Raw genomic sequence first — 15,499 nt, 5'->3', positions numbered from 1 at the left:
TACAGTTTTGTAGCCTGCATCAGTTGAACGTAGTATATATCATGATTTACTGTACACTTTTGAGGCTTTATTTAAATATTTTTTTGGCTAATTTACAATCACAGATGTTCCTGATGTGCATGTGTTTGGGAGAAAGCTGGAGTAGCTGAAGGAGACTCCAGGGACAGGAAGAACGTGTAAACTTCTGCTAGGATCTCAACAGGAATCTTGTTGCTGTGAGGCAACACTGCCAGTCCACCTCTGAGCCATCCCATTAACAACTGTTACTTGCTATCAAGATGATAAAGTACACAGGTCACCTACTCAACCCTGTGGTTCGAACCAGTACACTGAAATCAAAAGAATTCATTTGATTAATACAATTTGAATTCATGCATCCCATGTCCTGTTTGCAAAGAAAAACATACTGCTTAGTAATCGTTACTATGCAATAACCAGAAACTCCTGAAATTGTCTATGATGATGATACGGTGAATGCGTGGTTACATATTTTTTGCAGTTGGTTTGACTAAAGTTGAGACTGGAGTGAGATAAACTTGTTTGTGTATGTTTTTCTTTCTTTTGTGGGTTTCTTTTCAGGAGGTGACACAAACATAGTCTGTTATATCGTATTGTCCAAAGCTTTATTCAGCATTTTTTCTGTTTCTTTTTTACTATGTGCACAATGATGCTTTGCTTGTCCCTTTGAGTAACATTGTTGGTTATCAACAAAATAAAATACAAAAGAAAAAGGAATACAGTATTGGAAAGTAACCAAGTAAATTTAATTAAGTATTATATTTAAGTTCACTTTTTATGTTTTCTTTTTTGGCCGTTTCCTTTAGGATCTTTAGGGTTTCCATGGTCGATCATCTACCTGTCGCACCAACTCTCTGCATGTCCTCCTTCACCACATCCATGAATCTTATTTGAGGTCTTCCTCTTTTCCTCCTGCCTGGCAGCTCCATCTTTAACATCCTTTCTTTACTATCCCTCCTCTGTGCATGCTCAAACCATCTCAGACTCACTTCTCTATTTTTGTCTCAGTCGGGTTTTTATGTGCTTGATGTTATGTATTTCCATGTTAAAATACTGCAGCTAACATTTAGTACAAACGTTTAGTTGCTAGTTTAGATTTAAAAGATATGAATGAACAAATTTAAATAGTACCATATTTTTTTATATGTGAAACTATCCAGCAGTATCTAAAATAATCCAGTGCATCACCAAATACAGTAGGAGTGTGGGCTTTAATGAGTCCACGTGACTTGGCAGTTTAATATGATTCTAATACTGACTATTTTTATACTTCCACCGTCATAATGCTGGTCATCTTCTATGATGACATAGCACGGGCGTAGGAACAGTCTGTTGTCTGGACTGTGTTGCAGGAGGGAAGAAAATAAAAGCGGGACTTGCTGTCATGTAGTTGGCCTTCTTGCTGCGGGATCGATGCTGCAGATAGATGCAGGAAAATCCTCGTGATTGATTAACACGGAGCAAAGTTTCGGAGCGTCACAAACACAAACCTGGAGAGGCATCCGCCGGAAGCGGCTCACCCAGGTGGGCGTCAGTGAAGACGGACCGAGGTCAGAGTGACGCTGAAGCTGTCCGGGTCTGCTGCACAGGTAATTTATTCTGTCTGTCTGTGGATGCAGTTTGTTCTTTGGTAGCTGCTCATGTGCACGAGCGAAAACCTGCAGCAGGCAGCACATGTGCTCAGAGACATAACGTAAGGAGGAGACGTGGCACTCGGGAAATCCTGAGGAGAAGTCTGTGGGCGTGGTCGATTAAGCCAAATAATAATAGTAATAATAATGTCCTACCAATTTTATTAATCGTTCCCTTCGACCTCAGTGAAAAACGTTATGCAGTCCGGGTGTGAAAGAGAAGTCAGATATTAGTGTGAGGGCGGAAGTGGCTCTGCTGAGGTGAAGCTGCAGAAAGAAGCAGCCCAACATGTCTGCAATATGTTGTTTAATGCATGCATTATCACCTCGTTACCAGTTTTATAAATAATAAATAGAAACATACATAAAGTGAAATTTATTACCCTGTAATGTCCTGCTGAAGAGATGATCCAGTTTTCCGCCTTCACTGAGATTTTCTGTGAGTCCGTTCTGTGCTGTTGCATTTTGGCGACATCTTATATTTAATACTGAGGTTAAGTGTCACAGCTAATCAAATAGTGCTGAGTGGATGAAGGGTTTAATTCTGGCATGTTAAACCAATCGTATTGTTGTGTTTGATTGTACTGAGTACTCTGCATATTAGTTTAACCAACTCTAACATATTGTAACTTTCACGTACTAAGACAGACTGGTGAATAGCTGCATTCACAGATATATGTTATGTAACAGTGCTTATTAATGTATAAAGTAAGGCATCTTTCTGTTATGGAGAAACTAAAGAAAGAACGAAACATGAATGCCGCTCTGTGTGCTCACTGCTGAGAAATCGCTGACCTCTGAAAGTCGACATACCTGACACAGACCTTAGAAACTCAGGTTTGAGTGTTTCCTTATTGATAGAGTGGGTGAGTTGACTCTGACTGATTCCAACATGCTGGCAATCTGCCTGCTTTCATGAATTTCATGACAGTTAATTGAAACCTTTCAACAATCTTTGTGAGAGTCATCGCAGTCAGCAAGAATCAGAGCTGGACAGGTTTGGCTTCCAGCAGGCGACGGTAAATACTTACAGTCATTCTCAGATGGCAAAAATGTGTGCAGTGGCAAAAAAAAACAACCCTTTTTTAAAATAATTTTGAGATACAGATATTTGTGTAATTAATTGTGTAATTACAGTTTCAAATCGTTATAGCTGCAATTTATGCACTGAGGACCTGTTTGAATACACAGTGTGCATGTGTGTTTCAGTGTTTCCTGCAGATGTTGCAGTCTGAGGAAGAAGTTCCCTGGAGCATGAGTCTGGACCTCGGCAATATTAAGGAGGAACAGGAGGATCTGCTCAATGACTCGGACGAAGCTGACTACATCAGGTTCTCAGTCACTGATGTTGCTGTGAAGAGTGAAGATGATGAAGACGGACCCCAGTTCTCACAGAGTAATCAGAGCCCAGCTGAAGAGAAAAACGAGGGAGAGCCTCCAGGCTTGTCTTCTTCTTCTGCTGCTGCTGCTTCACAGCTTGCAGGTATCAGGAATTTGGCTCATTTGATCTTGCAAACATTATTTTTGCAGTAAAAAAAATTAAAATAAAATTCCGCTCCCACGTCTGTTGGAGGTCTTTATCCTTCAAGCTCGGGTTCTCTACCAGAGGCCTGGGAGCTTGAGGGTCCTGCGCATAATCTTTGCTGCTGGAGATCTCGGATGTTGTTCCTGGGATTTAAAAAAGAGTCAGTAAGATTTAAAAATTCCTTTGCCATTTGCTTGTCAGGGCAGCACACGCGAATATTGAAGTCCCCAACAATAAGGACATGATCATATTTTGGCATAATTTCAGCCAACAGATCAGAAAAGTCATTTAAGAAGTCCTTATTGTATTTGAGGGGTCTGTAAACCACAGCACAGAGCACTGTGTGAGAGCGCCCTAGCTCAAACACACTCAGTTCAAAGCTACTAGGTGATGTTGAAAAGGACAGTGGTTTACATTTATACTGCTTCTTAAAAACAACCGCTAAACGCTGTTCCTGTGCTGCCATCATTAGTGTCTCTGTGCTGTCTTTCAGTCCAACTTTGCCCAGCCACTGGTAGAATTTCTGGATGTTAGCCACTTCCTCTATCTGCTGGTGGTACATACCGTGTAGGGACCTGTCCTTCCGTGATGGTGCCTCCTCTTCCTCCTCTTTCTTGGGTTTTTGCTGTTTGAGGTGTTGTGGCCATCTTCTCGCCACCTTATGTACTTGTCTCATCCTGGACTTGTCTCATCCTGGACTGTGGTACTGACACTGACCAGTCCCCGGCCTCCTTTCTTCCGCTTAGCGTACTGTCTCTAGGTATTGTACTTGGGGTGAAACCCTCCATGCATGCACAGTCTCATGTCTTTTGAGATCACCTAGTTGTGAAAATCTTTTATGACACACCCTACAACCAAAAGCTTTCTCGTATTGATGTAAATATCTTCATGATTAACTCTTTGAACAGTAGTTCTGATAAGACTTGTATTAGCTCTTTATATGTTTTCAATCATTTCATTTGATCTGTCTCCTGGTCAAATCCCACCCATACATGAATATGAAAAGATATCTGTTCTGAGCTTAATAGTCCTTTTTTTCAATTGTATTTATTTTTTGTTACTCAATTGAAAGGCTAATATTTGAAGTCTGCGGATATCTTCAGATCAAATGTTATAATCTAAATATCTTACACATTTTATGGAAATGTATAACTTGATCTACATAGTCTTTCATTTTTTTAAAGCCCTTGTCAGTGTTTTGATGACGCAATAAAGGTGAGATGAACATAATTACACAATTATTAATTTTACTCAGTTTCCAAGAAAAGTTGCAAAAAATATTTATATTGCTCTAAATATTAATAAGCGGTCCAAGAAAATGTGTCAGTACACAGTCACAGCTGTGCGTGTGTCTTTATTGCTCCCTGCAGATGTCCAGCAGATCTTGGTGATTAAAGAAGAGGTTCCTTGGAGCTCATGCCATGATGACCTCCTCCACATTAAGGAGGAACAGGAGGAAATCCTACCTGGTTGTGAGGGAGAACAGCTTAATAGGCCAGAAGAGGATAACATCACCAGGTTCCCATTAACTGCTGTTTCCATAAAGAGTGAAGATGATGAAGAAAAACCCAAGTTCTTCCAGGCAGAGCCTCCAACCAGCAGCTCAGCTAAGCAGATAAAAACAGAAACTGATGCAGAAGACTGTGAAGCAGCAGAAACAGCCTGGAACGCAGATCTGAACACTCATATACACTCGAGGGCTGATGGAAAGGCTTCAGACTCTTATGAAACTGAAGTCAGTATTGATGATGACGATGATGAAGACGACGATGATGACTGGCAGGAACATTGGTCGGATTCTGAACTCGAAACAGAAGACAGTGACAGTGGCTGGAAGGAGAGCGGTACTGATGAGTCAGGAGTAAAAAGTGATATGAGAAGGGAGTCAGCAGAAGGGTCTACCAGCTGTTTGGTTAGTAAGAAATGGGTGAAGCAAAATGCAGAGTCACACATGACAGTCCTCACAGGAGAGAAACCGTTTGGCTGCAATGTTTGTAAAAAAAAATTTAGAGATCTCTACAACTTTAATAGACACATGAGAGGCCACACAGGAGAGAAACCGTTTAGCTGTGATGTTTGTGAAAAAAAATTTAGAGATCAGTATTATCTTAAGACACACATGAGAATCCACACTGGAGAGAAGCTTTTCACGTGCAGTGTTTGTGACAAAAGATTCACACAGAGTTTAAATTTCAAGACGCATATGAGAATTCACACGGGAGAGAAACCATTTAGTTGTGAGTCTTGTGGGAAACGGTTTAACCAAGAGGGAAATCTGAAGATGCACAAAAGACTCCACACAGGAGAGAAACCATTTGGTTGTGATTTTTGTGGCAAAAGATTTCACCAAGAGGGAAATCTGAAGATGCACAAAGCACTCCACACGGGGGAGAAACCGTTTGGTTGTGGAGTGTGTCATAAAAGATTTTCACAACTAGGTGATCTCAAAAGACATGAGACTGTGCATTCAGTGGACAAACCATTTAACTGTAGTATTTGTGATATAAATTTTACCCAGAAAAAGTATTTCGAGAGACACATGAATGTCCATTCAGGGGAGAGACCTTTTGGTTGTGATGTTTGTGGTAAAAGATTTAACACTAGGCGAAATCTTGAGATGCACACCAGAGTCCATACAGGAGAGAAACCGTTTGGTTGCGATGTTTGTAGTAAAAGATTTTCACAGATGGGAATTTTAAGGAGGCACATGAAAGTTCACATGGCAGAGAGACCATTTGGTTGTGACATTTGCAATAGAAGATTTAACAATAAGAGGAATTATGAGACACACATGAAAGTCCACACAGGAGACAAACCATTTGTTTGTGAAGTTTGTGGCAATCAGTTTGCACAGCTAGGAATACTGAAGAGACACATGCTAATTCACGCAGGAAAGAAACCATTTGGTTGTGACGTTTGTAAGAAAAGATATTTACGAGTAGAGGATCTAACAAGACACCAGAGTATCCACACATAAGAACATTCAGTTGTTCTTAATATGGTGAAAGATTAAAATGTAAAAAACATTTCAAGACATACCTGAGGGAAATCGTTTTGTTGTGATCATGTTAAATACCACCCTCTGGTTGTGATGAAAGATTAATGAAAATTTGTTGGGGGGTTTTTTAATTGGAAATTTTTACTATGACCAAATCTGTGTTTACTGTATGACAGTTACATATCGTTAGCTTGATAGCATAATTGCCTTAGTCATTTTTTTGTGTTTTCGGAAAACAAGAAAAAACTAATTTTCTAAATATCACATGCATATTTTTAATTGATATTTTCACAGAACATTTAAGTATATGTGAGGAAAAGTATGGAAAAAGAACAAAACCCAACATCATTTCTTTTGTCTAATAAAAGTGACTTAGGCAGATTATGCCTATGACTTAGGCAGTTTTTCTTCAAACTATAAAATGAACATGACATACTATAATGTAACCATAACACACTGTAACTTTTCAATTTTAATCACAAAATGGCAGCTAGAGTAAGGAGACTTACTCACTTCACCTCACCCACCCATTAATTTGCAGAGGAGGCCTGTAGGCTCATAAAAGAGGTGTGCGTGTGTCTATGTGTGTTTGTATCTGTCTGTGTGTGTTTGTCTCTCTCTTCTCTCTCTTTCTCTTCGTGTGCGGGTGTGTGTGTGTGCGTGTGTGTGTGTGTGTGTGTGTGTGTGTGTGTGTGTGTGTGCGTGCGTGTGTGTGTGTGTACTATTTGGTAGGCTATGTATACTACTGATGAGGAAGATCATCATAGTACTTGTGGGCCACTCTTGGTAGTACATTTTTCATTGACTGTAAGTCACTGTATTTCCTCAGGGTGATGGGCAACTGAGCAGGAAAGAGTGGGATCCACTTGAATGGCTTGTTGTCGGGTATGCTGATGCGCCGAGGCAGGTCTTCCCAGTCAGATTCAAAATCCAGCTTGTACCTGATCCGTCCATCAGTCAAGTACTGCAAAGCCCGTCTGCAGCCTTTTCAGCTTGAGCCTGACTCTTCAATCTCAAGTGTGTAGCAAGAGCATCCTCATCTGTATTTCCTACCTTGGCGCTTACACAGATGTCACATTGGTCTTTTTTTGGAATGAACACAGAGTAATCCTGCTCTCCAAAAACCTTCCGAAAGTATGTCTCACTCACAGCACGCTTTCCATTCTCATTGGCAGCATTCTGGTATTCCTTGTGAAGCTCTCTCAAAACTGTTCCTGGCTCCAGGAACTTCTTGTTCTGATAAGAGGGAACCTGGCGGCAGTAATGGGATGGGACTGTAGGTATTCCAGAGAGCCACTCTTTCAGGAAGGCCTGGTCTCCATCTGATATTGGCATATGAGGACCAGTCTTGTTGATCTTGGGGTTGGGCTGGGTATGAGTGTTGGGTTTCATGCCTGCAGTTAACCATGATCCAATGGTTCTCAGGGCAATACCAAGTGTGGAACAGAAAAGATTTTTGCACACAGGTATTTTGCATCTATCTGAGAGTTGCAGGTGGTATAGCAGAGATGTTGTTCTCCTTGAATCAACACCACCTTTCTTCTGTTTTATGGGCACATTTTCAACAACAGTCTGGATATACACCTTGCGTGTCTCCCAGGAAGGCATGGACCAGAAATTGTTGAAGATTCCTCTTCTCTCAACTTCAGTCAGTAGCTCACAACTTCTTTTCGTTGACTTGAAGCAGTGCTGTGATGTGCATGGTGGTCTCTCCTGTCCCATTGTATTCTTGTAATTCTCTCCCTTCAGACGCTTTTCTTTGATGACATTTTTCTTCCACGTATGGGGCAGTGGACGCTTGTGACGAACAGCAGAAGTGCTGGGGGTTGGACTGGCTTCCTCTTCCTCTGCTTCCACCTCCCCTCCTTCCTCTTCCTCCCCTTCATCTTCATCTCCTTCCCCTTTCTTTTCCTCTCCTTCATCTTCCTCTCCTTCTCCTTCCTTTTCCTCTCCTTCCCCTTCCTTTTCTTCTCCTTCATCTTCGTCTCCTTCCCCTTTCTTTTCCTCTCCTTCATCTTCCTCTCCTTCTCCTTCCTTTTCCTCTCCTTCCCCTTCCTTTTCTTCTCCTTCATCTTCGTCTCCTTCCCCTTTCTTTTCCTCTCCTTCATCTTCCTCTCCTTCTCCTTCCTTTTCCTCTCCTTCCCCTTTCTTTTCCTCTCCTTCATCTTCCTCTCCTTCTCCTTCCTTTTCCTCTCCTTCCCCTTCCTTTTCTTCTCCTTCATCTTCCTCTCCTTCCCCTTTCTTTTCCTCTCCTTCATCTTCCTCTCCTTCCTCTGGCTGCTTATCAGTCTGTTGCCCCATATCAACATAATTTCCTCCTTCTCCCTCATCTATATCCACCAACTCCTCTAAGTTCACATCAACTTCCTTTCCTGATGATACAACAGAAAATAAAATGCTGTTGGAGTATCTTAAAATGGTAAATCAAGATGACATCTAAATCTACTTGTGTAGTCAAAATGTCTGCTATGTAAAAAAAAAATAAAAAATCAATTTGTACTATTAATATCAAATCAAATCAATTTATTTTTGTATAGCCCAAAATCACAACAACAGTCGCCTCAAAGGGCTACATGAATATTACTGGCAATAGAGTTCAACCAGTATCAGTCATTTGAACACAGTCAATATAAAGTCCAATTTAACAATTAACAATGAACCCAGGGCGTCCCCCGTCCTTAGACTCTCCTCCTAATAAAAAGCAAATGTTTGAAACATAATATAATTTGCAAACTTGCTGAAAATGCTCAAATTGCCTTTGAAATTGCCAAAGATTTACTCTGGTAGCATGCTGCTGTTAGCTAGCTGCTAGCTTGTACTACATTACTATGCTAATGCTACACTACTAACGCTAATGTTAGCTAGCCATCATACTTTGTTTGCAACAAAAAAGTAATCTTTTAACATGGTCATAACCTCTTTGATTGAATGAAAATACATTTAGTGACCAAAAAACTAAAAAAATATGAACTTTTACCAGATGTAAATGAATCAAAAAGAAGAGCAAGGGCTTCACTTGCGGTCAACCTCTTCTTCTTATCAGCCATTTTGCATACATCAAAACTGCCTAAGTCAAATTGATTGTAGCAAAACTGCCTAAGTCCAATGGTAAAACTGCCTAAGTCAAATGAATGACTTAGGCAAGTATGTTTTTTGACTCTTATGAGTGTTGTGATTGGCCAATGACATAGGCAGACGGACAGGATGATGCAGCAGTGGTAGGGGAGTAAAGTTAGGCAAAAATCTCAATTTGACCAAAAAATGACTTAGGCACTTATGCTATGAAGCTAACGATATGTTAAATATGCAACATTGTTCAAAGCAAAGCTATAGTGGGAACTGATCTGGAAATACATATAGTATTTATTTTCAGTGTTAACTTTAGAGACTTAATGACCAGAGCCTTTATTAAATCATACTAGAAACCTCTAGCTATAGGTTAACATGAATACACTAAGAGTGTACTCACACTGGGTGATCAGCTAACTTCAATGTGCTCGAGCTGAGATGTTCAGAACAACTGAAATGTGCTTGGACCTGTAGCAAAGCACAGTGTGAGCTCACCGTAAGGCTGTTAGTTCTCAGCATTAATAATGGCAAAGAAGCTCTATTAACATTAAATTTAATGTCGAATCAGTGACTAACATAACAATGTCAAATTGGCCTCGCCTGATTTCACCATGTCCAGATGTCCAGATAAATGTTCGCTTTGTTGGAAACTTTCTGCCTGGTTTGCTTAGAAAAAATAGCAAATATGACTTTGATTTATGCAGCTGTCACTTTAAAAGCAACAGGACATGTTTGGAAACACCGTTCATGAAAATAAAAGCTCTGTATGGGGGTTGAGGAGCAGAGCAGAGCACAATGAAGAGCTTTTTTTTCAGTTGTGATTTTAAGCATACGACTTTAAACAAAATGTGATGCAAAGTGACTGCTGACTGTCTAAGAAATGTAGAAAAGTGATATAAAATATGAAATACAGAAAGTTAATTGCATGCAGTTGAAGGCAAACATTTGCATTCATAAAATGTACTCTGATATTAATCAAGTCACAGCTATATAAACACATCTAATTAATATAAGACACAAACACTCCTGTAGCAGAAGAACACAAGATGATCACTGATGTATAATGTTTACACATATAAATTGCTGATATGTGATAGTCTTCTTTGTTCTATGTGTAGCAGTCATCTGACTTGTGTATGCACACAGGAGCTGTGAAACATGCTCTCCCTGTGTGCGCTTCTAGGGAGAAGGAGGAGATTCTTCTGTGGTTTGCTTGAGTAAATCGCTAAAGTTTTGTTTGATGATGAATTGCAGACATTGTGCTTTAAACGCTGAGGGTTTCTCTTACTTTGGCCTTTGTTATCAGGCCTTCACAGACCTTGTTCGGTTTCTATCTGATCCCGTTTCAAAGGTTCATTAAATAATATAAAAAATACTTTGGAGACTCAAAGTCTTTTATTTGGTTTCAGCTTTCCACCTCAACATTTATTATTTCTCCACACTGAAAACACAGAGAAGTCAATCAGAGATCAGGTTAGAAAATGTAAGTGAACCACTGCAGCAGTGACTTCTAGAAAAGCCTCTTGTAGACAGACGTTCCAGATTTTCAGAGAAACATAGAAGATCATTTGAAAAAGCTGCAAACCAGCAATTTCAAAAGCAGTCTGGATTTTAATTTAAAATTTTTGGAGTGTCTAAAAGGAACACCTCATGCCTTTTAGAGAAAAACATTTACCACTCTGCTGTTCATAAAATCTGCATGATTAGAATAGGTTTTACTTTGTTACATATCTATTTAGTTTTTTTTAAATCTCATTTTTCTTTTGCTTTTTTTGCTTAAGTTTGACTTGTTTGTTTCTTGCTGAAATCTGATGACAGTATGAGAACTTCAGGTCATAGAGGTAGATAGACAAATGTAGGATGGCAGTGCTGTTGGATTTTTACAGTAAAAGAGAGGCAGCAGAATCTATGACACTGTTCTTTGTCCGTTTCCTTTCCTTGGATGAAACCAACTACATAAATAAATAAATAAAATATTATATTATATTACCTGTGTATAGTACTCGTTCATGGTGCTGCTTTTTTTTTTATTATTTGGACTTTTGAAAGCCACTTCAGTGTCAATACCATTTTCATCAAAGATGCACTCAGGTCTGGGGACTTCAATTCTGTTTGTTTTACACAGCACCAAATCACAAGAACAGTCACCTCAAGGCGCTTTATATTGTAACGTAGACCCTACAATAAGACATACAGAGAAAAGCCAACATTCATATGACCCCTATGAGAAAGCAGTTTGTCGACAGTGGGAAGGAAAAACTCCCTTTTAACAGGAAGAAACCTCCGGCAGAACCAGGCTCAGGGAGGGGGCATCTGATGCTACCAGTTGGGATGAGAGAAGGAAAACAGGATAAAGACATACTGTGGAAGAGAGACAGAGATTAATAACAAGTGTGATTTAATGCAGAGAGGTCTATTAACACATAGTGAGTGAGAAAGATGACTGTAGAAGAAATATTGCAGCATAACTAAGGTAGGATTCAGGGTCAAGCAAGGCAAAAAGGAAAGTTTGAATCCTAATCTTAAAGTAGAGATAGTGTCTGTCTCCTGAATCCAAACTGGAAGATGGTTCCACAGAAGAGGGGCCTGAAAACTGAAGGCTCTGCCTCCCATTCTACTTTTAAATACTCTAGGAACAACAAGTAGGCCTGCAGAGCGAGAGCGAAGTGCTCTAGTGGGGTGATATGGTACTACAAGGTCATTAAGATAAGATGGGGCCTGATTATTTAAGACCTTGTATGTGAGGAGCAGGATTTTGAATTCAATTCTGGATTTAACAGGGAGCCAATAATGGGGAGGCAATATAGGAGAAATATGCTCTCTCTTTCTCGTCCCTGTCAGGACTCTGGCTGCAGCATTTTGGATTTACTGAAGGCTTTTAAGGGAGTTTTTAGGACTTCCTGATAATAATGATTTACAGCAGTCCAGCCTAGAAATTATAAATGCATGAGCTAGTTATTCACTCTAATACAGGATATTTCTAATTTTAGAGACATTGCGCAAATGGAAGAAAGCAGATTTTATTGTAAACATAAATGGGGGGCTAGCAAAAAAGCTTGGGAACCACTGATCTCTAAGTGTTTCGTTCACTAGCAAACTGACCGGCCACTTTGTTAGGTTCACCTGTTCTGCTGCTCATTAAAGCAAATATTTAATTAACCAGTCATAAAGCAGCAACTCACTGCATTTAGGCATGTAGACATGGTCAAAATGACCCGCTGCAGATGAACCTGAGCAACAGAATAAAGAAAAGCAGTTTAAGGGATCTTGAAGGTGATTGTTTGGCTTCTTAGTAACAGCTGGGAGTCAAATGTCACCTACCTGAGTGTTGTTACTGAGCATGTCCATCACCTCATGACCACAGGGTTCCTATCTTCTGATGGCTGCTCCCGACATGACATACACCATGTCACAAGGTTTGAAAAACTCTGACTGGTGAACATGATATTGAGCACTGCACTCAAAATTATAAAAATGTTTCCATCAAGTTTGCCCAACCCAGTACTAACAAGGTGTACCTAATGAAGTGGCCTATATAGGGAGACATACGTGTTGTTCTTTTCTTTTCTTTTCTTTCTTAAAAAAAATATGAATATTATTTTCAGTATTTGACCACATTGAAGCATAATGCATAAAAACTGTTCAAAATTATAAGAAAATTATCAAAGAAAGTCGAAGAAAAAAAGAGCAGGCATTGATTTTTTTATTTTCTATTTACTATATTTAAATACATTTTAGGATTTCTGGGGAAAATATCTGATTGACTAATAACAACAGGAATATTTTTGTCAGCTGAATGCATTACTGTTCAGTAAATTACTGCGGGTGATGACGGGGGTAGGAACCGTCTACTAGGTGCACTGTGTTTCGGAGGGGAACAAAACAAAGGTCGGACAGACTAGCCGTGTGTTGTGTTTCGCTTGTAGAGGGATTTCTCCTCATTTCCGTGTCACGTATCTTGTGTTTTAGAGGTTTGAGAAGTTACAATCAGAGGAAAGGAGGATCGTAAAGTAAAGGAGCGAAAACACGGAGATCAGAAATGAAACTCGCCCGGGAGGACCCCGCGGAAGACGGGCGGGCTGATGCTGCCTGTTTCCTCCTCCTGTACAGGTAAATGACCCTTCCTGCGAATATCTGACAGCAAACAGGCGTCCCGATTTTACCTGTATGGACCGGTGTTGTGCCTAAAAATGATCGTCTGTAAAAAGATGATTTCTGGTATATCCTTTATTTATCCAGTTAAAAAAAAAGTCTCATTGACATTAAAATGTCAAAAAACGTCATCTGACCAAGAGGACAGCAGAAATGACAACAAATATAACAATAGTTCTGTAAACATATTTCAAGTTGATAAAAGAGTACCGGATTGGTTATAATGTAAGTACAATAACCCCGAGTTATAAAGATACTTGAAAATCAGTTTTTTTTTTAAAACATATAACCGCTTTGTAAACCATATTCACCGAAGTCTATTTACCAATATACGTGAAGATGTTACACTTAAAGAAAGCATACAGAAACTTTGGAAATCAGTTTTTGCCATTCGATCACTTTTTGGCACAAGAAAAAGTTGTTTTTTTTTGGAATTTATCCTCGTTATTTGTTCTTAAGGGACTCCAAACACAGTTGGTGTGTTTTATGACTAACACATGATCTGGACCCAGGCTTAAACTCGGTCCTGTGTTTGAGCCGAAACAAAGTCTTAGAGGATATTAGGGCAGTTCAGGGCGTTTTATTTCACTCTGTCCTTTTGCACAGATAACCGGCTGTTTATTGAAGAGTGAAAATTAAAGGTTTAATCACAGAAATGCTGCCATTGCATTCATATGCACCATATGAATGCAAATCACAAGCCAGTAACCTCACACTTTATATACGGGGTGGCTGTAGCTCAAGTGGCAGAGCAGGTCAGCCACTAATCAGAAGGTCGGTGGTTTGATCCCAGGCTGCCTCCTGGCTGCATGCCAAATATCCTTGGGCAAGATGCTAACCCCACGTTTGCCTACTGGTGTGGTCAGAGGGCCCGGTGGCGCCAGTGTCTGCCTCTGTCAGTGCGCCCCAGGGCAGCTGTGGCTACAATGTAGCTGCCATCACCAGTGTGTGAATGAATGGGTGAATGACTGAATGTAGTGTGAAGCGCTTTGGGGTCCTTAGGGACTAGTAAAGCGCTATACAAATGCAGGCCATTTACCATACGCAGAAACACTAGAAATTAACTTTACAAAGTGCTTTGGGTGAGAATGAGAATTACAGACGTAATTTAAAGGAGATTACTGATTCTGTGAGCCTTATCTGCTCAGCAGGTTCTTTCAAAGTCGAGGTCACCTTTAGATTTTGGACCCGATAGGAGGGCTGGCCCTGAGGATCTGAGGCTGCACGCTGGGTCATCTGGCATCAATGTTTTGTGCTAAATGTGAAAATGATAAGCAAGTTACACAAAAGTCCTGCTGAAAATCTTTCTATTTATTCTTATTGCTCATTAGTATTTGAAAACTCTGCAGAGAGCATCTCCAAAAGTTGATTCTGTTCATCTGGACGTAGCGTTTTGTTTGAGAAACGTTTCGTCACTCATCCAAGTGACTTCTTCAGTCTCAGCTGAACTGATTTTAGTTCATGAGCTGCACACAGACAGATTTGATCTCACGTGTAAAAAGTACCTGATTTATGATGTTTAAGACTTGTAAAGGTATCCATTATTAGACTAGTGACAAACATCTCTGCACGAATTATTCAGTTTCATTAACTTCATGCCACTCAACTTAAGAAACTTGTGAACTGTCCTATTTCAAAACATTTTTCACATTGGGTTCTTTTCAAAAGATTAAAAAAGGGAACGTAAACACATTGTAGGCAACTTTAAAGTGAAACTATTTCTTTTGAGGTTTCACAGAAAAATAAAAATGAATGAGCTTGTCTGTGTTTTATTGCATGTATTTAATAAATCTTACTTGACACTTTTAACACTTAAAAGCAAACAGCTGTTTGTTTTTGCACATAAAATATTTCCATATATACAGGATTGGCACTTAAAAAAAATCGTGTAATTTTTTTTACGATCACTGTTTCTTGTCCAAGTGACAATTTATCTACATGTACACATAGGTTTCTTAGTGGTTATATTAAGATAAGATAAGATAAGATAACCTTTATTAGTCCCACACGTGGGAAATTTGTTTTGTCACAGCAGGAAGTGGACAGTGCAAAAGTTATGAGGCAAAAATTAGAATACAATAAGAATAAATACAGTACACAACTGTA

At 39.6% G+C, this 15,499-nt stretch overlaps 1 protein-coding gene across 1 annotated transcript; it reads left to right on the top strand.

The window, feature by feature from the left end:
• The first annotated feature begins 1,413 nt into the window (after positions 1–1,413).
• LOC146627394 (uncharacterized) lies at positions 1,414–6,151 on the top strand. Its single transcript, XM_085361677.1, has 3 exons — positions 1,414–1,607; positions 2,859–3,132; positions 4,545–6,151. Exons 2-3 carry the CDS (start codon positions 2,871–2,873, stop codon positions 6,149–6,151), a joined length of 1,869 nt encoding a protein of 622 aa, XP_085217803.1. The 5' UTR covers positions 1,414–1,607; positions 2,859–2,870.
• The last annotated feature ends 9,348 nt before the right edge of the window (positions 6,152–15,499 follow it).

This window comes from Diplotaxodon limnothrissa, linkage group LG8, assembly GCF_057381915.1.
Source record: "Diplotaxodon limnothrissa isolate DT_005_m linkage group LG8, D_limnothrissa_male_GT1.1, whole genome shotgun sequence".
Taxonomy (NCBI): domain Eukaryota; kingdom Metazoa; phylum Chordata; class Actinopteri; order Cichliformes; family Cichlidae; genus Diplotaxodon; species Diplotaxodon limnothrissa.
Note: the sequence above shows the minus strand (reverse complement) of the source record. Positions and strands in the feature narration are given on the sequence as shown.

What these genes read in the sequence shown, in the direction of transcription:
- LOC146627394 (XM_085361677.1), top strand. Translation starts at nt 2,871, where the DNA reads ATGTTGCAGTCTGAGGAAGAAGTTCCCTGGAGCATGAGTCTGGACCTC. An exon ending in TGCTGCTTCACAGCTTGCAG is followed by an intron (nt 3,133 to 4,544) that starts GTATCAGGAATT and finishes TGCTCCCTGCAG; the next exon opens with ATGTCCAGCAGATCTTGGTG.